We start from the raw sequence: 23,379 nt of genomic DNA, 5'->3' as shown, positions 1-23,379 counted from the left end.
AAGCACAGAGGTTCGCTGGCCAAGCCAGACCTGCCGACGCTACGCGGGGAAGGTGGTGAGTCAAATGTGCTGGTGCCCTGCAGGGTTCCCTCTTGCAGTGTAAAGGAGGATAATCAATATGCAAGCTAAAGCTGGCTGAGACGGAAACCATTTCTGAGTGTCTCTTACATGCACAAATAGAAAACCTGAGGCTTCTGAGCACAGAGAAATTGGCATTTATTATCAGCAGGAAACGTGACTTTGACATGGCAGGACATATCATCACGTCCTTGCGACTGCTATCAAACTGCAGTGATAAATTCCCCCATCTCTAACCTTAGCAGCACTCACAATTAGGGAGTGCTCAGCTGAAACCCTCCTCTGATTTCACATGCTATGCTGCTGCATTTCCTCTTTTCAGGGGCAAGAAAAGCAGCTGGTCCCGCTGTGGGATTCCCAGTTGATAATGCAAAGATACCAGACAACAAATAGATGAACATGTGGATCGAAAACATATGCCAGCCCCAGGATTTCATACAGACTGTCAATCGATTGCAGTCCTTCAGAAGTATAGAGTCTTATTCCTCTCTCAGGCAGAGAAAGCCCCTTTAATTGACCTGCGGAAAGGTGGGGACCCGCAGCTGTGCTGGCTGCTGGCTGAAGCTGCTGGCTTTGCACTTTAAAACTGCATTTCTTTTAATTTGCTAATTGCTTTGCAGATCTTCCTAATTGCAGATTCTCCCTGAGCACACACGTGTGCAAGGCACAAGCATCTGAATAGCTCTCATGAGTGCATGAAGACATGAGACTTAATGACTGACTTGTCATTAGGAATTGATGTGAACAATTCCTGTCTTGTTCCTTGTAGTCTCACTGCTTTTATCAACAGAATAAAATCAGATTTCCACCTTCACCCCCTTTCAACACTAAGCCAAGTAATCTCCCTCACTCGGAAGGCAAAACCCGATTAGCAGAAGTCTGCAAACTTGTTCGTTACCTGAGGATGCAGAGTCAATCTGCAAAGGGTCTTTCTGGGATAACCTCAGCAGTTCTGGTAAGATTTCCTTCTTGCACGGGCTCAGCGAGCATTTCTGGCAGCACAGCACTGCTGAACGGTTACCTGCCGTGGTGGATCAAGGAGAAACACACATGGTTCAGGTGGCAAAGTCAGGACATACAGGGCAAGTAACTGGACTGCAAGAGAGGAAAGTGCTATTTCAGCAGCCCCACTGGGCATAATAACAGGAAAAATAAGTATTCTGATGTCACAACCAGTTCTCTAACTTTGACCTTGCTTCCTGGACTCTCTTTCAAACATTAGGAAAGTAAAATAAAACATTAAGAAAAATCATCTCAGTCTCTCAGTGATAGAGCTGTGGTCCTCTCAGAGCAAATGCTGCAAAAATACAGCTTGCTCTTCTAGATATCCGGACGTTTCCTGAGCTAGAACGTGATTATTGCCCTGAACACCACCTCTTAAAATGGCACACTATTTTATCCATTAATTCTTGTCAGTCTCAGAAGAAAGCTAAAGGGCTACTGTTAAAACCACGCCATTATTTTGAGTAGTAGCATTAATTCCCTACCATACACACTCATACACACCCACACTGCCTGCAGAGTAATACAGGTCTGGGAAAAGTCAGATTACCATTTTTATTTAACAGAATTATCGCAGCGTGCACGTTTCCATATTTGCCTTACATATGGTACAGTTTCTAGGCTGCAAGTAGATGCAGCAGCACCCAGCTGATGCCTTGCCTTCTGGAGGGAGTATTTGGCACGCTGTAGTAAGAATATTTCCCACTCCTGGGGAAAAATGATCACAGATATGCATGTGCATACCCAAACTCTGCACTTTTACATGTCTGTGCAGAGACACTCACACTTCTTATGTACATGAATGAAAAAAAAAAAAAAAGAAAAAAGTCTAAAACCTGCAAGAGAGAAAGAAACAGAGAGCATGTATGTGTGTGTATTCATGTCTCGCAGCTCTAAGACATCTATATTTAGATAGTTGTCTCATCCCAGAGGATGATAGTTCATTAACAGGCAATGGAAGAGTAGCTGTGGTCACTTTTCAGAGTTCAGCTTTCACCGTAAAAAGATGACTGATTAAAATGACTCTTCACAGAGCGTGCTAGAGCCCGGCAGAGCAGCAGGCACCTCTGCCCACAGCCCCTAGACCGCAGGACGAGCGGCGAGCCGCCCTCTCCGCTCTTTGCCCTCTTCCACGATGCAGCAAAGCCGAGAGCTCGCAAACAAACACAAAACTTACTCCACGCCAACAGCCACCTGCTAAAGCCCTTTGGGCGCCCGCAGAGCCCCCCACGCCGGCTCGCCACGGACAACCCCACGGCTCGCTGTCCGCGGACGCCGCTAGCTCAATGGCACTCACCCAGCGAGCCCCGGCTCCGGAGGGAGGGCTGCTCCCCGTCCTTCCCTCGCTGCCCGGAGCCGCCCGCTGCTCCTGGAGGCGGTAGTCGCGGTGGAGGTGGCGGTGGAGGTGACGGCGGCGGTGGCAGCTCCTGCGGGTCCCTGCAGCCACTGAGGAGCGCATCACCTCCCGGCCGCAGCCCGCGGAGGTGGGTGCCCAGATGTTCCCGGCGCGGATTGGTCCAGCGGGAGCAGATGTTGCCCGGTTGCTAGGAGCGTTGCTAGGAGCTTTGCTAGGAGACGGTGACGCTCTCTCCATCACTGGCGCGACTTGAGGCCGTGGGGAGGGATGGAAGGAGGGGAGGGAGGGAGGGAAGGAGGAGGAGATGCCGCCACCGGGATGCTCCGCGGCGGGACGGGACGGGACGGGAGGGACGGGGCGGGCAGGACGCCGGGCTGCCCGGTGAGCCGGAGGTTGGAGCAGATGCCGCGGCTCAGAGCTGTACAGGCGGTGAGGAGCTGCCTGGGGCGTCGCGGCAGGGGATGGGGATGTGGAAGGCCAGAGCTAGGGAAGGGCAGCCCTGATCCGAGCCTCGGCCCGCGGCGGGGACGGACATAAAACCCCCCGTCAGGGCTGTCTGAAGGATGTAGGGAGCGGATCGGCTGCTGCAGGGGTGCCGGGTGCCCGATGCAGCAGGGGCTGAGGGTGAGAGCTCTGCCCGCTTCAAGGCAAGAGGGGGAAAAACGGTACCTGGAAAGGCTGGGGGGAGTGGTGAGTCCAATTTGGGACTGCTGGCAGTAAAAGCTGAGAGCCGAGCTCTTTTCTCTCTGGGGCACTCTCCTCTTCCCTCCCGACTTAGGCTGCTCCCTCCTTCTTCCATCCCCACCACCAGACCTTAGCACACTGCTTTTTCCCTGAGCCTTGTGGATGCTCCACCACAGTACCCTGGGCCTCACTCTGACACATAACCTGTGACCCCAAAGAGGCACCACAGCACACTGAAATCCCAATTGGGATTGCTGCAGGAATAGAAGCTGCACAGTGAAACAACTCAAACCTCCTCCCAAACAACATAGCAGGTCACTGTGGGGTGGGGCAGCTCCTGCATCTCAGCCAGACAGGGGGATTTTACTACTGAGCACCCTCCTTCTGGCAAGAGGTGGAACATCAGACTCAGCCTACCCTCATGACCAAGGGTCTACCAGCAAGGCTCAGAAAAAGTTTAGAAGGACTATGTGAAATCTTACTTGTGTAAGGGAGTGTGCATGAAAAGAGGAAATCCCTTTCCCAGAGTTCCTAACTCTACAGGTAGATACTGGCAAATACAAGATTTAAAAAAAAAAAAAGCGGTGTATTTTTTTAAAAAACAGTTTCTCCAGTCGGCTATGTGTAGGGGTCTTCTCTGGAGGAAGTGTGCCACTTCTAGACTTGGGGCTATCCTATCCTACTACTGAAGGTGACTCAAACGCTCAGCCAGTGCCAAAACCAAGGCAAGGTGCTATGGGGACACATTCATTTTGGCAGCATTTGAAGCTCCTGGGCAATCCCCTGTTCTCTTGTGATCTGGAAGATGGGTGCCTCACACACGTTGTAGCTGGGCATGTCATTGCTGGTAGGACACACGGAACCCTCCTCCCTCTGGTTTCTCCAGGGTCTCTGTGCAGGTCCTGAAGAGCAGCACACGCCAGGCTTAGTCCTCTTCCCTCTAACACAATGGGAATGGAGGCACACTCCATTTGGCATTCACTCGATCAATACCTCATCCAGATTTTAACAAATCGAGTCTTGGCAGGCCTGAGTCCCAGCTAACATACGTCAGCACAGCAGCCTCAAACCAGTCACTCCACTGACTTTGAGTACCTGGCTGTACTCGGCGCTCAGCATGCACTGACACACACGTGCACGCAGACAGCTCCTCTGGTCTTTGCAGTGTGAGAAAAGATCAGTCACGGCCATATACTTAGTTCAAATTATCTCTGAAGCTCTGCTTCTTTTATTAAGAAGTCAAATGAACTCAAACTAATTTCAAATTTGAATTTTCAAGGACAATAGGAAGGCACTGGAATTTAATTGATTTTGATTACCTGCCTTATTATTATGCTGCCAGTAGCGATAGTTCAGGTTCGTGTAATTTTAAATTTACTGTGAGATGAATCTGACATTTCTCTGCTGCTGAATAGAGGACTTGAGCGATTCTTCATCTCTTCACAAAGATGTCATAATTAATTCAGTAATATCACTTCTGTAAGCAGAGCTAGAAAAGGAAAACACAGAAGCACCTACTCTGCGTCTGAGAGCTGAATGAGCGACAGGCTTACTTACTCCAGTCTTCCTGAAATTGATTGTATTTTTTTTTTTAACATTCAACACAATTTCTGCTGCAAAGACACATCTTCTCCTCTCCTGTCAGCTCGTAAGCAGGACTTATTAGCTGGCAATAATTTACAGCAAAAAGGTCAGTTAATCTTTCCTCAGCTAGCTCTAAGAAGCACTTCTCCTCTGATCTGCCCAGAGCAAATTCTTCCACTATCCAAAAGTCTGGCTGTTTTCCTTTGTCCCCTTTCTGAGGGGGCAGAGAGTGCAGGGAAACAGATCCCCAGCCAGTATAAACCAACATTGCCCTGCTAGCTGAAAGCCACCTCCATCAAGATGAACATCGGATACTCCATCCCATCCCCTTCCTCTTGCCATGGGGGCACAAGAGATCACCTTCCCTCCTCATCTGAAGAGGAGCTTTCCCCTCTGCCAGGGATGCCTGGTCAGGAATCACTGCCCAGCTAAAGCGCACGATGTTTTAATGCAATAGAAATTAAACAGAAACATGAACTGGGACCAAAGTCTCTATTGACAGTGATATTATTTTAAAAGATAAGACTTTAAATGTGTACTGCACAAGATAACACCTGGACAGGCAGACAATAGAAGAGTAGCTTTTTGCCTTTTTTTTTTTTTTTTCCCCAGTCTTTTGAAAGCAAGATTGCCTAGCATAGTCAGTGCTATAATAAATATATGTTTTTAAATGGTTTAGAGCAATTGGGAATATAAAACCCCAGAACATTAGCATTTACTTTACTTTAACTGCCTCACAGAATTAGAAAAAATCAGTTCCTTCATTTCAAGGCAGCTACATCTCCTCAAGCCAACTGTTAAAGAAAAAGGAATTAAATGAATGTGCCCTTTTGAATTTAAGCACCAAACATTCAGAAGATGTGTATATAAAAGCACCAATCCTCCCAGGCAGCATATACCTACACACGTGCTGTTTTTCTAAATACAGCATGCAGAAGGTATTTTCGAAAGATAAAATCTATCTGAAATGTTTAGCATTTGTACCTGAAACACTGAGCAGTTTCAGATGCAAGGAGTTACATCCTGGACCAGTTTTTATCCCTGGCCTGGCACACTCAGTTGCCTCTGACAGACAACAACCCCCGAAGACTTTTCCAATCCTTGGCTTGCCACAGCAAACAGAGACAAGTAGCTCCAGTTTTTGGCCCCTGTTCATGCCTCCCAATGGCTGGCCAACCTCAGAGGGACCAGATGACCTGGGAGGCTAATCCTGCCTTCATGTAAATGCAGCCTTTGCATTTCCTAGTAAAAGATGTGTTCTTTCTGTTTTTCCTGTACTAGGACTCTATTTTTCTGCTCTATCTTCCAATTCATTGTGCAAGAAAATTTGTTGGTATTTTTAAATTTAAGTTTTTCTGATCTTTTTATACTTAAAAAACCTTCAGAAAACTTCGGAAACAAGCTGGGGAAGAGCAGAGCTAATGAAGCCCGTTTTCCTACATATTTGTACTGCTTATCCCCTCCATCCTCACCACCACCACCACCCCCCAAATCCCACCACGTCCCCTGGGACACCTCCAACTCAACCAGAGACAGCACAAGAGGCAGCACATGCTGTCACTAGTCTGGAGCTGCACACCATCATGATGGATCAGCTGACTGACCCTTGGTCATCAAACTTACTTCTGCTTCTCTGTAAATGATCCTCTGCCAGGTGACAAAATTTGTAGAAGCATAATTGTCTTTGAGACACTTACACTTCGTTCAAATGTGATTGAAATTGGCCAACCTGTTCAAAAATTATGATGGTGGGGGAGAGACTTGAGGAGACAGATGGCAGACAGCTCAGCTTCTTTAGCCTCAACTGAGCTGACTGAGAAGTGGGAATGCTTTCACCCTCTCATGAAAAATGATATCACTCTTTCGCTGAAATTCAAAACTTAGTTTCCCGACATTAAAAATGTGACTTTTCCAACTGGTCAAAATGAGGATGACATCAGGAACATCTTGGCAAAACAATACTCGGTGCTTTGCCAAGGAATGAAGCTGCTCTGAGCAGGGAATTAAAATGCAGCTGGAGGCAGAACAGGATAATCAGAACAATAAAACAAAAAACAGCCGAGAGCCCCAGGGGAGCCCAGCAAGACCACGTGTGCTTTGCTGTACAGCAAGCATCCCAGCAAGAGCAGTAACAAGTGGATTGCTAAGTCCACCGTCGTGTTTGCACAGCAGCATTGTACTCCAAGCACATAGAAAGCCCAAGTATTTTACCACTGATTTTATGGGTGGCCTCATTCAGGCCAAGCTGACTAAATCTTGGCACCAAGACATATGGCCCATTCCCTGCTCTCCCCAAGTTCAGTGCCAGCAGCTTCACCGTAGCATGTGCCAAGCCTGCACGGAGACACAGGCAAATCTGCCCGGAGCAATAAAACAAACCCCACTCTGGTTAGCCCCGTGCTGGTGATCAGCCTGAGAAAACTCACCCATTGTGACAAGACTGCCAGTTCCTTTGTCACCACACAGTGGCTGAGGACATTCCCACACGGACACTGGGGCTGCGGGAACAGCGAAGTGAGCGCGGTGTTCCCAGTGGTGCCCAAGTCCTTCAGAGTAATTGCCAGTACTCCTCAGTGTTGGGTTTACATGGGAGAAATAGGGTGGAGTTGGTGGGAGAATTGAAGCCAGTTGATGGGCAGGGTGAATTTTAAGTGCTTTTCAGAAAAATGCATGGGGTGAAATAGTGTTACGAATAATCAGGCCAGGAACGCGCTGCTCTGGTACCAACTCGGACCCTGTCATTGCCCTGGCAGCAGCACCCCCTCGAGGTCCCAAACCCCAGAGCAACTTGCAGACGGTGCCTGGTCCTGCAGATCCCTCTCTGCGCTCAGAGGAGCTCCCGCGGGGCTGACTGCAACCCAGAGCAAACCCCCAGCCTCCCTCTGCAGCCAGCCCGGCTTCCAAGGTCTCCAAAATTGTAAAACTTCACCAGCACTTTCCCACCCCCACCCCTCTCAGCTGAGCCTGGTCACCCCACCAACGTTAGTCCTTAGAAAAACACATATTTCATCACCAATTTGCACTAAGGCGGGTGAGTTTTTTCGAAACGCTGTGTCTCTCTGAGCCTCCCAGCACGCCCCATTTCCCCACTGTCTTTCAGATGAAGCTGGGTTTTCCGTGTACCCCGGCGCAGCTTGTATCAGCTGCTGTTGCTGAGGCTTCCAGGGACTGAAGCTACCAACCGTCACCAGAAAAAGAAACTCTATTTCTGGGCTGGTCCTGGAAAGCCAGCCCTGCGGATGCCAGCAGGGATTCAGAAATCGTGGTTTCTCATGTCTCCCTCAAAAATGGCACTGCTATTCTGAGAGGAACAAACTACCCCCAGTTCAAAATCACCATTTTGGGAATTTTTTTTAGCTTCTGTCTTTCTCTGTCTTAATGTAGGCATAGATTACAACTGCAACCTGGCAGAAGTATACCACACACACAAATACATCATGGCCAAAGGTACATGCAAGCGTAAGTGGCCAGCAGATAAAGACATACCCTCACTGCTGCGGTGATGTGCCTGGCCTCCCGTCAGCCTAATGTCAACTCCCCAGCCCAACACCTGAGCTCTCACCCCTGCTTCGAAAGCAAGACACGCTCAACCTGTGGCCACCCCAACAGCTACAGGGGCATCCCTCCGTGTCCTGTACACAGGGTCAGGATGCCAACAAAGCTGGTTTCCTCATGCAGGAGATACATTGGTGACACTGACCCACATGTGCCCTGGTGCAGGTACCAACACATCCATGGGCGTACAGGAGAAACGATGGCTGGGGGACCACCACAGAGTTGGGTACAAGGGGCTGCTCCCCCAACTCCTGCCAGGGGCTGGGTGAGAGATGGGGGAACAGCAGACCGAACGCAGAGCCACCACTTTTCCATCCCCACGTAGAGCTGGCTGGAAGGCGGATATATACAGGAGGGAGGCCAAGTCACAGCGCGGCATGGGAACCTCGCCAGTCCCCCAGAGCCCCCCAGCAGCCTCTGCCTGCTGCCACAGGGCCCCTCTGTCCGTGTGGTTGGAGAGGGGGACCACGGCAGGGGGGATATCTCCCATTCCTCCCAGTTATGCATTATGCACTGGACACCTGCATCTTTGTTCTGAACAAAACACGTCCACCTCTCCTAGATGCATATTTACTTGGTTCTGCCACAATATGAACAAAAAGGAAGATACGCCAGTTTTGCATGTCTACATGAGCCATCTGCTTCTATTTTATTGATAAAAACCTGCAACAACAGCGTTCACCATAACAAAATAAGACTGTTTCTAAGGTGTGGATGGTTGTATGTGTGTGTATAATTTCAGCTCAGAATTCTGCAGAAGCTGGGTTTAATGCTTTTTTTTCCAGTCAGATATCATCTAGACATTAGTATTCCTAACGCAGCATATAATTAGCAAGAGGCAATATATTGTATGATCATGCACGTTAGCACTTAAGTAGAATAAAAATGTTTCATTGTCAAGTACATGAAAAGCTAAGAATAAAACCGTACCACTCTTCCTGTTGAATATCCAAACATCTTTTCATCGTATTTTTCATCTTTTTTATCACAGTTTTGCACTTCAGATATCTCTTTCAATCACACCCAGTGCAAGTGAAATGATGCTCATACCATTCCAGTGGCCTCACCAGTCAATATCAGCCATTTATTAACTAGATTGAAGGTACAATTTTCAGTGCAAATCTTTGAACTTTACAGAAGTGAAAAGGGTATATGAATTTGTTTCTTATAACCTTCACAGTATGAATAATTCTCTTTTTACCATAAAAATAATTCAGCAATAAATTCAAGCTCTAGAAGCCTTGCTTTTGCACCAACAGAAGTTAGGGACCTGGCCCTTTTATTAATTTGTCTTCATTGTTATTAAAGTGATTGATTTATAGCTAAATTTTGTGCTTGTACATCTCAGGCTGGGAAAGCAGAACTGAGATTTTTATTACTCTTGATGGACCCTCAGCCACAGGGCTGAATTACTCAGAATACCAACTGGCTTGGTACCTGCCCATGGTCTGCGCTGAGGGTATGACAGCAACGAAAGGAAAAGCCTTAAGGGTGGATTATTCTACTAAATGCCAGGAGGCAGATGCAGTAAGTGGGCTCACAACTCTGTCCTGCGGCAACGCACCCCATATAGAATATATTTCCAATATAGAAAGACGCCAATACGCACTAAAAATAACTTATTATATACAGTATATTTAAATCAACAGTCAAATATACTTTGAGATGTGCTTCATGCCTTGGGGCACTCTACCACAAAAAACATTTTTATATACACACATATAAATGCCATGCAGTATTTAAATGCTAAGTCTACCAAATGATTACTTCATTTACTCTTCTTGACAAACAAAACCCTCTGCTGGGAAAAAGTCAATGAAGCTACAGCTGAGAATACAGCACAGCAAGACAAAAAACTCAGCAATGTCAGCAGAGGACTACGGGAGAGGTGTGGTACCAGTTTCACTGAAAAATTTGTGCTTGAGGTGCCATGTAGTGACAGCAAGAGATTGGAGGATAGGTTTTATCCTGAGCACCATGAACCTAAAATATTGCTACCAGGCATGGACCTGACTTGGAGCAGACCTCTGTAGACATTAATGAGAGAGTAGGAGGTGTGATGGTGGAGACGGTGTGAATAAAAAGCACCTGGAAACTGTTAACAAGACACAACAGGGATAAGGAAAGCTGGCAAAATTGTATGATTTTTCCCAGCTGCCAATGAAGAGAGAAATTTGCAATGTTCTCCTAAATCTGAGAAATTAAGGGAGAGGGAAGTATTTGGCACAATAAAATGCCTTCCCCGGAGGTCAAGGCTAATTAATGGTTGTGGGAGTCAGGAAAGAATATAGCTTTTGTCTGAATCCTGAATCCTTCTCGTTCTTCGCCCTTGGCCAAGATCAGCTTTTTGTCTCTTGTTACTCAATGAGATCAGCCCACACTGGCTATGACATTACAGGGGATAGACACCTTCAGAGTATCTGGTATCTATTCAATGGTCACCCATTTACATCTGTGAGGAAACACAAGAGCCAAGAGGTGATGTCCTCACTTCCTTGCACCTGCAGCTGCCCAAGGAGCTGTGAGTTCTGTTAAACCACTTTTGTTAAGTAAAACCCGACAATTGGCTTTCCAATTTTCTAAAGAGATGAACAACTAACAAGTCTGAAAGGAGTTTCATAGCTCTCATCTGGCTTTTGGGTCTCTTGAACTTTTTCCAACCTCTGCTGGCTAATGCTCACTGGATGCAACATGGTGATCGTAGAGTTTTTTGTTGTGCAGGATCATACAGTTTATCACAGCCTGCCTGCATTGCTGCCAAGTGGCCGGTTTTCTTCTGCTTCTGAGTGGTACCTCACAGGATTCAGGATTTTATGTCCCTGTGATGGGCAATACCCAAAACCCATGCAAGACCCCAAATTAGGATCAAAAAATTCTCAACACAGGACTTTTATCTGCTTTCTACAAGCACTGGGTTTTCCCAGCTCTGTGTATAAAGACCTGACTAGTGACATAGCTTTGCCCAGGCTGTTCAGCTCTGCAGCAAGATCTCAAAATTCATCCTGCCATGACAAATTCAGGAGCGGGGGGGGGGGGGAAATCTGGAAATCTCACCTTCAGCCTTCTATTTTGGGGGAGCAGCACAGGGAGAGCCCAGCCTGCAGCTCTCCTCTTACACCCTCATTTGTACAGATGGCTTGTGTGGAGGAGAGAGGGATCGTAACGCTAGGAGAGATGAATGGTATCTACCAAGTTCTTTATCCAAGCTACAGTATTGACCTATATCTGCTTCATAAAGGTGAAAAAACATGGATAGCTGTGTGGGTTGAGCGGGAACATCTTCCTGCTGCCAGCTGGCAAACAGCTTGGGGATTACAGCATGAGGATTAATAGCCTTTGTCATTTGTAAGTGCAGATGCTAACCTTACTCACATGACAGACTGATCTTCTTTGGATTCTGTGCCTGTTTGCTGTTCCAGAAAGATGACCTTGGGCTGCTGTGAGAGACAAAATATTTACACATTCATTTCTTAAGGCCTACAGCGTAGGCTGCAGGAAGACACGAGCTCACTCTGCACTGAAAAAAAAAAAAAAAAAAAAAAAAAGGAAAAGAAAAAATCTGTATGCCTTCAGCAGATCTGAAGCTAAGGAATCATGCAGAGACACTGGGTTTCAGCTCAGGCTTGATGCCACTGCAGCCCAGCTGTGCTGCTTTCTGGAGTACAGAGTGAGTAAACTCCCAGCCCTCCAGCAGCACAAGCACACTGAGAGCCTTCCCTCCCCACCACCTTCCCGGCCACTGCTTGGGGTTTTCATTTCTTTCATGACAGCTTGTTAAAGCTGCACCAGATTCCAAATAAACACCCAAACCAGTTATGTTGAATTATCCTGTATGTCTTTCCAAGCTTTAGGATCTGTCAGCTTCTGGCTGCTTTTATCACAGAAGCAGATCAGTCGGGAGCCAGCATCACTGCCTGGGGTATGAGAACGTATTTGCTGGGGTAGCGCACGCTGAAGAGAAAAACCTGCCTCATTCAAATGTGAGCTCTTCTACAAACCCTGGCTGTTGGGTTTTTTTCCATTAAACCATAGTTGCAAACATCACACTTAGTACATTTTAAACAGAAAGCTGATGCTCCTGCATACTAATTCCTTCAGGCTCTGTTGTCCTTTTACAGAACACGATGCTTATGAAAAAAAAAAAAAAAAAGAAAAAGAAGAAAGCAAATACAGAACAGGTTGTTTCCTCTGTCATTAACTCAGTCCACATTGAGGTGAACGATATCACTATGTAATTACTAAAGTAACACAGCCCAACCAACAAGCTTCAAAGTCCACAAGTGGACTAGAGATCAGGGAGGCAAGGTCTTGGTAATAAGCATCATAACTTTAAGATGACCCCTGCAGGAGTCAGCTCCCCTTCAGCCTGGGAATAATGCGATAGGGAAGGCCATATTCTTTGCTCAGCCTTTCTGTCCACCTTTTGTGCTGAAGGGCAGAAGGCAGCTGAGAGGCAGAGAGATGAAGTGCAGCGATCATACAGATTAAAGATGATGATAAATATGGGAGTGGAAAGAAAGCTCTACAGGCACACTAGCTCCAAGGTCACCGCCAGCTTCAACTGAAGGAGAAAATGAACTGCCACCAGAGGAAATGCCTGCTCCTCTGCCAAGCTGCCACCTTAGGCTTTATGCTGAAGAAATGATCAATAGCAGCTGGCAGCCTTTGGTTCTGTGTGTCCAAGAACATCTAAAGACATTCATGACTGAAGATCAGTCGACTATGTAAAGCACCAAATAACTTATCAGGATCTTCAGCCGCTAAAAATACATTCAGGTATTGTCTGTGTGCCCCAGGAGGTGCACAACTCTTATTACCCTGCAAGGGAAACACAGACAAGCCAGAGCGACAGGAGCGAGCAGCCCACCGCAGGGTTCAGGTAATTAAAGACACAGGTAAAAAGGAAACCCAAACAAATCAAACGACGTAGCAGACTAAAGCCTTTACAAATGGGCACTTCAGTAAGCTATAGCTGTAGCTCAGTGGGCTAAAAGAGGTACTCATTTCTGTGGGCATCAGTTGAAAGTCAGCATTATTACAGGGAATATAAACGTGGTGAGATCATTCTGCTCTGTTGTCAATACACATTAAAAACAAAAAATAAAACAACAGCACAGAACCTAGCAGGACAGGGGCGTGCTGGCTGGAGAGACACCAAGGAAGGAACAGACTGCAATTAGCTGAATGACACTGTTAAAGATAGAGATGCATCCAGAGCACTTGCCCACAACATTCTGGGCTAATGCCAGTGCAGTCAGTTCCTTCTCACACAATGGTTTTGTGGATTTTCAGGCTTTTTTCAAAATTCAAGTAAGCTACAAGGGGATTCCAGACAGTGGTGTCAAAAGGGGATGAATTGTTAGAAAACATGAGTATATTCGGAAACATCCATAATCTGGACTTGCAAGAGCCCAAGCATTCCCAGAACCAGGTCAGCCATTACTTTCCTGCTCACTGAACATCCCACAGCTCTTTCCCCCTCTTGGAACCCCACAGAAGGAGAGATCAGTCACCAGCATCAGCATCCATGTGGGTGGAGGTCAGTGGAGTGCAGGGTCCCAGGTCTACCAACCACTGCCAACTCAAAGCCAACTGCAAGTCAAGGCTCCCAAGGAATGGAAATCTTTCTGGAAATTCAGTCTTTTCAGCCATTTCTAAAGGAAACAAGGGGTTAAAGCAGAGATTGAAAGGGCAGTGGTATTTGCATAAGAAAGACCGTGAGCACAAGCCCAGCCTGTATCAATATTAGCAATGACTAATTCAATCTGTCAATGGGAAGAATTATGGGAGCTCTGGAATACAGGGGAGCTGCTACAAAGCCTTCAGTTCACAGACCCTCAATACCAAAAAGAAAAATAAACTGCAAAAGCAACAAAAATTCCCCGAAAGAGTGAGCGAGCATGAGCACTCCCAGCAATGTGTTCATCCCAAGATTCCTAAATTCCTTCATTGCTTCTGAATTTAATGAACCTCACAAATGTACTGCTCGATGTGGACGTGACAACAGGTTTAGCCACAGCTCCAATAAAAGAGTGCTCCCCTTACCTCATCCCTTTTCCCTTCCCGTCATTTTTTTCTGGTGAAACATCAGGCCAAATGCAGCAACCTGCTTCCATCTGAGAGCAAAGTTTTAACATGTGCTCAGATATTAATTTACACTAAGTAACCTATTTTCACTTGCTTTCTTTGGACTTCCAATACTCCCAATACTCAACTCTCTTAACACTGGATCGTCAGAAAAGATCTTGACATGAAAACGGCATGGAAGTCCAAAATCAGTTTACTTCACTGCTTTTTAAAATTACCTTTTCCAAGAATGTTTTTCAATCACACTGTTATTTATAAATCTGAGTTATCTCCAGTTCACTGCTGAAACATATTATCAACTTAAACTTTTCCCTTAGCTAATCATTAAGCATAAGCAACACTTTAAAAGGTCAAGAAGTCATGAAGAGAATCTCAGTAAGTTTATTATACATACACATCCCAGATAATAAGATTACTTATAAACACTTGTATACACATTTTACGCAGTTCAGAAAAAAAGATGCAGATTGGAAAACAACTAAAATCAGCAAATGCACTTTTTGAATTGGACTGTTTCCTCTACTTTTTTTTTCCAGAAGAAAAGTACATGATAAAAAAACGTTTCTATTCTGCTGGTTACCACTCATTTTCTCTCACATTGGTAATATAACAGCATTAACAGTGCAGTCAAAAATGTATTTGCTTGCTGAGCTGTATTTTGGGTTAGATCCTACAAAGCCCCAGTAGTGCAAAGCAGATATTATGCCAGCTTGTCTAGGCAGTGGAGGACAACCCTCCTGCATAGCATACCCACGAGTCTTACCAGAAAAATGATGCTCAGACAGGTAAGTGGTAAGAATATATAAAACCATGGTCTGTAGAATAATTTGTCTCACCTATACCAGAAGTTCGTCTACATGCAGACTATTCTGTCTGCCTCATGAGGACAGACAAAGCCTGTGCATAGGACACCAAGTGATAACCTGTGTGTATCACACCACTGCCCTGCAGGGTCTGGCTAGCCTGGACATGATGCAAACCAGCACCGAGGCTCAATTTTGGTCAAATAGCCAGTGCCAAAATTTGCACTGGTTAGATTTGCACAGCACCATTGAAGGGAAGGAGACAGCCGTGGTGCAGTATGAGGCAGAATTTGGTGTCAAGTCTCAGTAAATGAGACAAACCTTTTCAGCAAAATATTTCCTGTGTCTTGCTATCAGCAGGACTGGAGAAATGCCAGTCCTCTCCTAGAGAGCACAGAGAACAGGAGACTGGGCAGCTGATAGGATTTGAAGATCTCAGCACCTTACTGCCTACACACCATCACTACACTAGGGGATGAACAACCTCTGCACACAGCATCACAACAGCTAACAACCACTAAACTTTCAGTAATCAAGTAGCAGACTAAGACACGTCCCCTAGCCATTGTCTCCACAACTTCAACTCGCAGAGACGGGAAAAAAGATTAAAATGGAAAATGAAAATATCATCTGAAAAGTAACTACATAAAAGTGTCATCGCCTCATCCAGCAAGCTTGCTCCTTGCAGTGTTTTCAGTTAGAGGCAGGAAGCGTAATACTTTTCGCTGGTGTTAGTTCAGCAGAGCCAGCAGCCCCTCTAGAAGGTCCCCCAGATGCTATTCCTTGCCTTCAGGAGAGTTCACCCCAAAAATGAGGTGACATGATCTGGCATCCTCTACTGCTCAGTGCGCCAAAACCAGTCCCCTTTCATATCCCAAGAAGATATTACTGAATAGCACATTTGAAGAATAGCCCTCAGCAAACTGAATTGTGCTTAACTGAATCACAGAGAAATCATGGATCTAAAGCCTTCCTGTGTAATGCTCACAGAAATGCTTTCCTGAATGAACCTTACTTTTAAAAAAACAAAGTAACACATGGGCAAAACAGTGATGCAGTAGAGTGATTCAGGCACAAAGGTGGATGTGCAGCTTGTTCTGGTCTTTTTTGGTATTCATGATGACAGAAGCCATGAACTTCAAGTAAGCATCTAAACATGCATTCTATAATTGCAATATAAAAGTGATGCTAGTTATCTCTCGTGCAAACCTATGGCAATGCAGGCTAACAAGGATGCACAGGATGCCTAATTAAAAATACTGGTAGTGTTTAGTCCTAATATCAATTTTTTGTACAGGAAAACAGTAGTAATGTCTAGGCACTTAAAAGTTGACAGAATTCAAGAGTGCTTTCCCATGCTGCTGAAAAATATATCATCCAGTCTGCAGTGGTATCAAATGCTTATTTCTAGGACTTAGAAACACAATAATAAAAGGGAAAGAACGTGATCTGCATGCAGGTTAGCCTTTCTGTGAGCTATCTGCGTGTGAAGAATATTTGCAAACTTCATTAATATAAATAAGGGGAGGAAGGGAAGAGAGAGTTTATCCCAGAAGAAAACAGTATCAAAATGTCTGTCATGATGAAGCCTATGCCAAAATGAGCAAGACAATGACCAAGGAAAGGGTATTGTAGGTATTCCCACTGTTTCTTCCTAGGATTTATTATTTGGATGTAAAAGATGCAGGACAACCTGGAAAGACAAGAACTAAACTTGCTTCACAGGCCTTGCCACCTTTAATACCCGTGACTGCTGACACTGAAAAGTCAAGTTAAAGTGTACGTGACCCCTCAGAGCATGGCGCTTGCCATCGGATAGCTGCTTTCTGCTGACTGAGGACAAGGGAAGACAGCCCATAGTTCCACAACCCGCAGGCTGCCACGGTAACCCTAGGACTCCAGTAGCGTGTGCCACCTGCAGACCTGTGTCCCTTTCGACTCCTTCATTTCCTGCCAATGACTCTGCTCTTCCTCTCCGCTGCTGTTCTGACCCATAGAAATCCAGCCGATCATCTCTTTGCGCTTCATGCTGCGTTTGTTGTATATGGAGATCATTAGTGTGACATCAGAGAGCTGGAAGAGGGCAACCTGGAAGATGAAAGTTTCCTTGTAGACAGGGTTGGGTTGTCCTCGGCGGATGGAGGTCTTGCAGCGAGACATCTCCTGACCCACAGAGTTCAGCAGGCAGAGCTTTCCATAGGTGTCTGGGACAAAAAAGAGGAAATAATACGTTTGGCACAGTGACAAGACTAAACGAAAGCCCTAAGTGGTCAAAAAACACCCAAAAAACCCCTCCAAGTAGAGCAGCTTTGTCTGCAGTGAGTAACAGATGAGGGCTGGACTGTCTCCTTAGTAAAATCCATAGTAGGAGAAGCAGCAGGTGAAAGCACCTCTTGGATTTCCTCATATTCAGCTAGGGAGAAAAAGGAACGAAACTGATGCATGTTTCAGCCCTACTCTCTTGGAAAGAGCAGGAAATTTGTTTCTCAAGCCTAGCAAACATATCTAATACTAACTGCAACTATGAGCATCTCTATGGATTCTCCACATCTCCACCTTCCCTTCTTCTCCCTCACAATAAAGCTTCATTGGTGCTGTTGTACCAAGGCTTCCCTTGGCTGCACTTGGCTCTCCATCACTCTCCATTGGAAGAATGCCTCTACGACCTATTATTTGAGATAGCAAACAAAAAGGGTACTGAAGCAGAAGGAAAGGAAACGTACATAGACAGTGAAATGATTTGATCTCACATGACAGTTTCAAGGCTTTTTCAAAATTCTCGTCTTACTTTTTTGGTGGACTCAAGGTCAATTTTATTCACTATTTAAGACAATACAAGGAGTAAAAATGCTTAGTAGATACAGGGAAGGGATGGTCCAAGTCAGTGTTCCCACAAATTCACCCTTAAAACTCTTGCCATCTCCTGTATTAATTTGTTCACCTCTGTTATGGGGTCATTAATATTGTGGTCTCTAGGCAGAGCTCTGTGGTCCCAAAGCTCCACAGACCCAACTCAAAGTTTTCACCTCGCTCTGCACGTGACAGTAACAGATCACTTGGTTAGAAAAGTCCCCTCCTGACCCCTTCAAAATCTGTGCCTAGGTTTCTGCAAGTGAGTATTATTTCAGAGTGCGCTGAAGATAGGAAATAAATAACAAGCCTCCGTCTCTTGTCTACAGCATGTCTACCCTCTTCTGTTCCCGTTTGATGTGCTATTTTATGCACTTATCTACTGAGCAACACAAGGTGTGAAATTACACTTCAGGTGTGAAAACACTTCTGTGTCTCCAAAGCAGGGCTTTCCACTCCTCTCAAACTGTTCCACTGAAAAAGCTGTCAGGAGACTGACAATCGAGGAGCAAATTGTGAGCCTGCACAGCTGTACAGCTATCAAGTTACCATGGGGAAAGTTCAGTCCAATCATTAGCTGGGGGTGCCAGCTTGGCTCCCAGCATAACACTGGAGATGAAGCAGATCTTGCCAACACAGACCTACTCGTTAGACAGAAAAGCAGAGCTCTGACATGAAATAGTTTCCTGATTGTATCTGGGAAGGAAAAAACTGCTTTATCAAAAGGTGGACTAATTCCCACAGTAATATTCAATGTTAGTGATGCTGATGGACTGTAACAACTTCAGACCCATCAGAAACACAAAGCACAAGACAGGACTCTCTCCTCTATCTCGATTCAAGGTGAAACCATGCAAGGTAACCACCAGACACAACCTCTTGCAGTACTCGTCGAGATGTCACTTTGCTTTGCACTGACAAAGCAGAATGTGCACTGAAGCATTCCTCATGTGGAAGGCTGCTGCTTGGAGGCTGCAGGAAACTCCCTGGAAATAAAGATAAGCAGGCAATAGGGGTTTTATGGCTTTTTTTAATGTATTCACCTTTTTTTTTTTTATTTTTTTTGGTGAGGAGGGGATTTCAAAATAGAGTAAAATCTCCACCAGGCTGGTTTTTATATACAAACAAACAGCTAATTAGTACAATTCCCTGTTTGAATTTTAAAATTTTTCTTTCTTTCAAATTGAACGCTTACATCTTCTACATAATTTCTGTACACCTTCCAAGCCTATTCCATTTACAGGCAAAAAGCTGAAGGGACTCATTTCTGCTGACACGTGAGACAGTTGATTGCTGAGACCTAGGAATTCATGGAGATGAACCTTCTCTATTTGCTCCTGGCCCAATACCTCCATTTTTCTCTAAATATGTCCTTGGTGTCATATCGTTTTCCCCACTATCCTCTGAGAACTGCTGTGCTGAGGGTGAAGGTATTTGGAGCATGGAGCAGCACTGGAAAGTTTCTGCCCCTGGACCCCTTGGCAGCTCCTGGGAGGGTTTTCCTGACTGTGTTGGGGCAGGGTATGGGCAGAGCAGAGAAGCAGTACGCAGTCAGGGTTTGTTACAAACATCCTCACTGCTATCCCACCTGAGCATGGCACGGTACAGCATAACTAACAGCAGATTAAGTACTTTTTTAGTTTATATTCCCATGCTACTTGAGAGAAAGGTCATCCACACATGCCTGTATCTCTTTTTCTGAGAAGATGGGGGAGAAGTCTAGATTTTCCTCTCAGTAAACCTTCCTATTATCCTTCCTTCTGACTGCCACCAGTATTGGCAGCTCAAGTGGGATACATCACACCTAACAGCAGGTACATTCATTTGAGCAGTCCCCAAAGGTGTCAACCAATTTATAGTCAGTGCCACCAAAGAAGCACATGGCATAATTCAGCAGCGATCTAGTAGACAATGCTACCATTACAGACGATTTAGGTTTTAACACTAAAGCAAGTGCCACAGTTAAACACTTCATATGATGCTGTTTCAGGATGTCCCAGTTAATTTTCCAGGCAATGAATGGATGAGTCTCTTGTAGTCATCTACTCTAGGATGTCACATCCCTGACTGAGGACTCAACTTTTGCAAGTGGGGAGTAATGTATCTGGCTTCAAAGAAAACCAAGCATTGCACAACCAATGACTTAAACCCAACAGAGATCAAAGTCAGAAAATTAGGCTTTTTCTTTAATACACATCAGATCTGCTATTTATCTTGCACCAAGACCTTGTCTATAGAGTACCAAGGCTGGTGGGGATTCTGCAGGCTGGAAGGAGACTATGCTCAGGGCAGAGCTAATACCAGGAGCCCTACTCATACACATGTAAACACAGGCACAAACCCAGTGCAAGTGACAACTAAAGCAGGCTGCTAATTCTTCTCAAATTTATTCCACTGAGTGTATTTTACCAGCCAAAAGAATCAAGCTTGCCTGCACAGAAATAAAAGAGTAGGTGTGGATAATATATTTAGCATCTGAAATTTGCTTTGCAGAACTGGTACGTATGAGGCTGAGCTGTTATTCTGTTTCACTAACTACATTTTAAGATTGTGGTTTGCCCTTACTGCATTGTGCTCCTTGCAGCATCTTTTTAGGTGTCTTATCAGGAAACACTTTCTAGTTCTCCTTGTGGTCCAGTTGGGTCCTCTGAGATGGAAAGCTCTCTCCTCTGGTTGGCTTCGACAAAGAAAATCCATCTCTGGATACACAGTGAAATTAGTGGAACTACAGCAAGGATGAACTTGAAAATTTACTGAAGAATATGTGTGAGAGCATCTATTCATTATGAAGGCAAACATTTTCCATCTAATTACATGCTCAGATTCAGTAATGGCCTCATTACTGTGGTATCTCAGCACTCTACACTCTTCAGTGTATTTACTTTCATGCCACCTCTGTCAAGCACAAAAGGAGGAGAGATTAAGGCTTATATTCTTTATAATTGTTCACCTTCTATTTAGGCACCTATCTCACTGACATGAAGAGCAAAACCTCTTAATATCTGCGGGTGTCAAACTGCAGCTTGCCCACAGTTATACAAAAGTCTGTGAAGAAGCAAGAACAAAGTCTAATTTTGCTGAGACCAATTTTAGCACCGCATCCACCAGATTCTCCTTTCCATATAAGCTTTGGAACAGAAGTTCTTGCTACAGATCATCTTTAATCTAAACTCATCTTTCATCTCTGGTATGAGTGGACTGAGCAATGTTCACGTATACATAAAATATCAACACCTCTGCATTTAATACCAGAGTGAAAAAACACTAAATCAAGGAATGCTGCAAGAAACCATACATATTTTGGGCTGGTGCTGCATAATCTTATTCCAGAGGTTTGGCCAAACCTCTTCTTATGCAGACTGCTCTGTCTCCATCAACACTGCCCCAACCATAACACACCTCTTGAGAGCTTATCTGCAAAGGCAATCAGTTTATCTGCAGTTCTTCTAATGACCCATTTCTGTCATCATCCTTCTAAGGGAACTAACTGATAATAACAACCCAGGGGAATAATCAACTATAATTTATACATTCCTGTTTTTAGAGCAGGGACCATAGCATACATTCTGCTTGCATTTACCCTAAGCACCACCATTATTAATAAAGCTGACCTGCGAATGAAAACACTGCAAATACAAAAGCATCTAGCCCCCTGCTTGAATTTATATTTAGAAAGGGAATAAACAACCAAAGACTCCTGACCCCTCAGGTCTGTGGACTGAAGGGTACAACAGAGTGCCATACGGACTTTCCCACCCGCGCTCCAGGCAAGCTAGCTCATTTCCAAAAGCAGTATAACCATGTCAGCATGCTGCAATCCAGACTAATAACAGCCGCAGTAAAATAAAGCCTTGGGCCTAGAGCTTAATTTCACCCAGCTGGCATGCCCACGCTCTTAGCCTACATAATAAATGGCAGCATTGCATGGCAAAGCAGCCCCAGAGCTCAACTCTGTGCCACTCTGTACATCGCAGCTCAACGCGAGGCCTCCGTCTGAGACCCAGAAGACCATTAGTCACAGCTTCACCTCCCCATTAAATCAGCAGTGGGGCAGAAACACACTGAACCAGTCTCACTGCACCTGGATTGGGAAAAGAGCAGGGAGGAGAATTACACCCAAGCTTTTATTCCCAACTCCACATTGCGAAAATCTGGATTAGGCCAGAGGCAGCCTGTGGCCTTCTCTTTAAATCGTACAAGAGCTGAGAGCTGCCTACTACATTGCTGAGGAGCCAAATTTTCTCCCCCTGTTCCACCAAGTCTCTGCTGCTCAAGTCCCCTCTCTCGTGGCTGGCAGCTCTCACCCAAGGGAGAGGCTGGGATCTGGCAATCTTCACATCATGTGAGTCATCAGAGGACAGTGCCTTCAATTTACAATACAGCAGAAAGGAGTGCACTGCTCCAGGAAGCACTGTCTGGCCTGAGGGGAGGGAATTGCCAGCATCAGTGACTTGTTTCATGCAAGGACTGGCGGCAGAGAGGCAGGAGATGAGGGCACCCTGGACACAATGCGCAGGTCTCTCGGGAAGGAAAGTTGCTTCCAGAGGGCCTCCAAGCTCAGTTCCTTGGTGATTCTCCTCTGCTGCCACAACACCCCATGTTCACTCCATTTTACAGCATCAGCCCTCACCTAGGACAGATGTCAGACTGTGAAGCCAGCTTACCACCAGCTTGTACTCTCCAGCTCTGAGGAGGTGCAGCTTTAGTCCGGGTTTACACAACTAAAGCAGAACACAGACACCTCTCCAGATGCACAAAGTGATTCTCCTCTAATAAGGACATTTCAACACTTTCCACAAATACATTGGTCTTTATGTATTGCTGCTGCCTCAGAAAAGGAGTGGGAACTTTAACTGAGAGTGTATCAGAAAGCATGAATACACACCTTCTCCACAATGGCAGCAGTATGATATAAGCGATGCTTAAGCCTGGCTTTTCTCACCTCCAGCAGCAGTGCCCACAGGCATGGGCTTTATTATAGAGCTTGTCATCAGATCTCCTGCAAACACTGTTCTGTAGAGTCACTGCAGATTTGCAGTATGCATTGAGCTCCAACTGAAATTTGGAATTAGGAGAGTTCTACTCTGGAAACAATGGCTTTGGCTTCTGCTTGTTTTGGAAGTGGGAGATTCATCACCATATATTCCACTTCAAATTCACTCCTCTGCCTCAGAAATATCTTAATTTTTACACCTAGCAAGTTTAACATGGATTATACTTTTCATAGATCTTTTAGAAATATAAAACTATTGAAAACATTTCTGGATAACGGCATGCTCTCACTGGTTGTCTAGTTATCATGGAACATCCCCACAAAATCCCACAATCACTGATTGAAAGTCCATTATTCTGTGACACGCTTTTCTGAGCCTAATCACT

At 45.3% G+C, this 23,379-nt stretch overlaps 1 protein-coding gene across 6 annotated transcripts in view; it reads right to left on the bottom strand.

The window, feature by feature from the left end:
• Positions 1-14,057: 14,057 nt before the first annotated feature.
• SYT16 (synaptotagmin 16) overlaps positions 14,058-23,379 on the bottom strand; it is a 79,446-nt gene continuing 70,124 nt past the window's right edge. For all 6 annotated transcript variants that reach the window (XM_074908831.1, XM_074908835.1, XM_074908836.1 and 3 more), the window contains one exon: positions 14,058-17,354. In XM_074908831.1, coding sequence (XP_074764932.1) covers positions 17,041-17,354 — 314 coding nt within the window. In that variant the 3' untranslated portion in view covers positions 14,058-17,040. The remainder of the gene's footprint in view (positions 17,355-23,379) is intronic.

The sequence above is a fragment of the Athene noctua genome, chromosome 6, assembly GCF_965140245.1.
Source record: "Athene noctua chromosome 6, bAthNoc1.hap1.1, whole genome shotgun sequence".
NCBI lineage: Eukaryota > Metazoa > Chordata > Aves > Strigiformes > Strigidae > Athene > Athene noctua.
The sequence above is the reverse complement of the archived record's forward strand: the minus strand, read 5'-3'. Positions and strand labels throughout refer to the sequence as shown.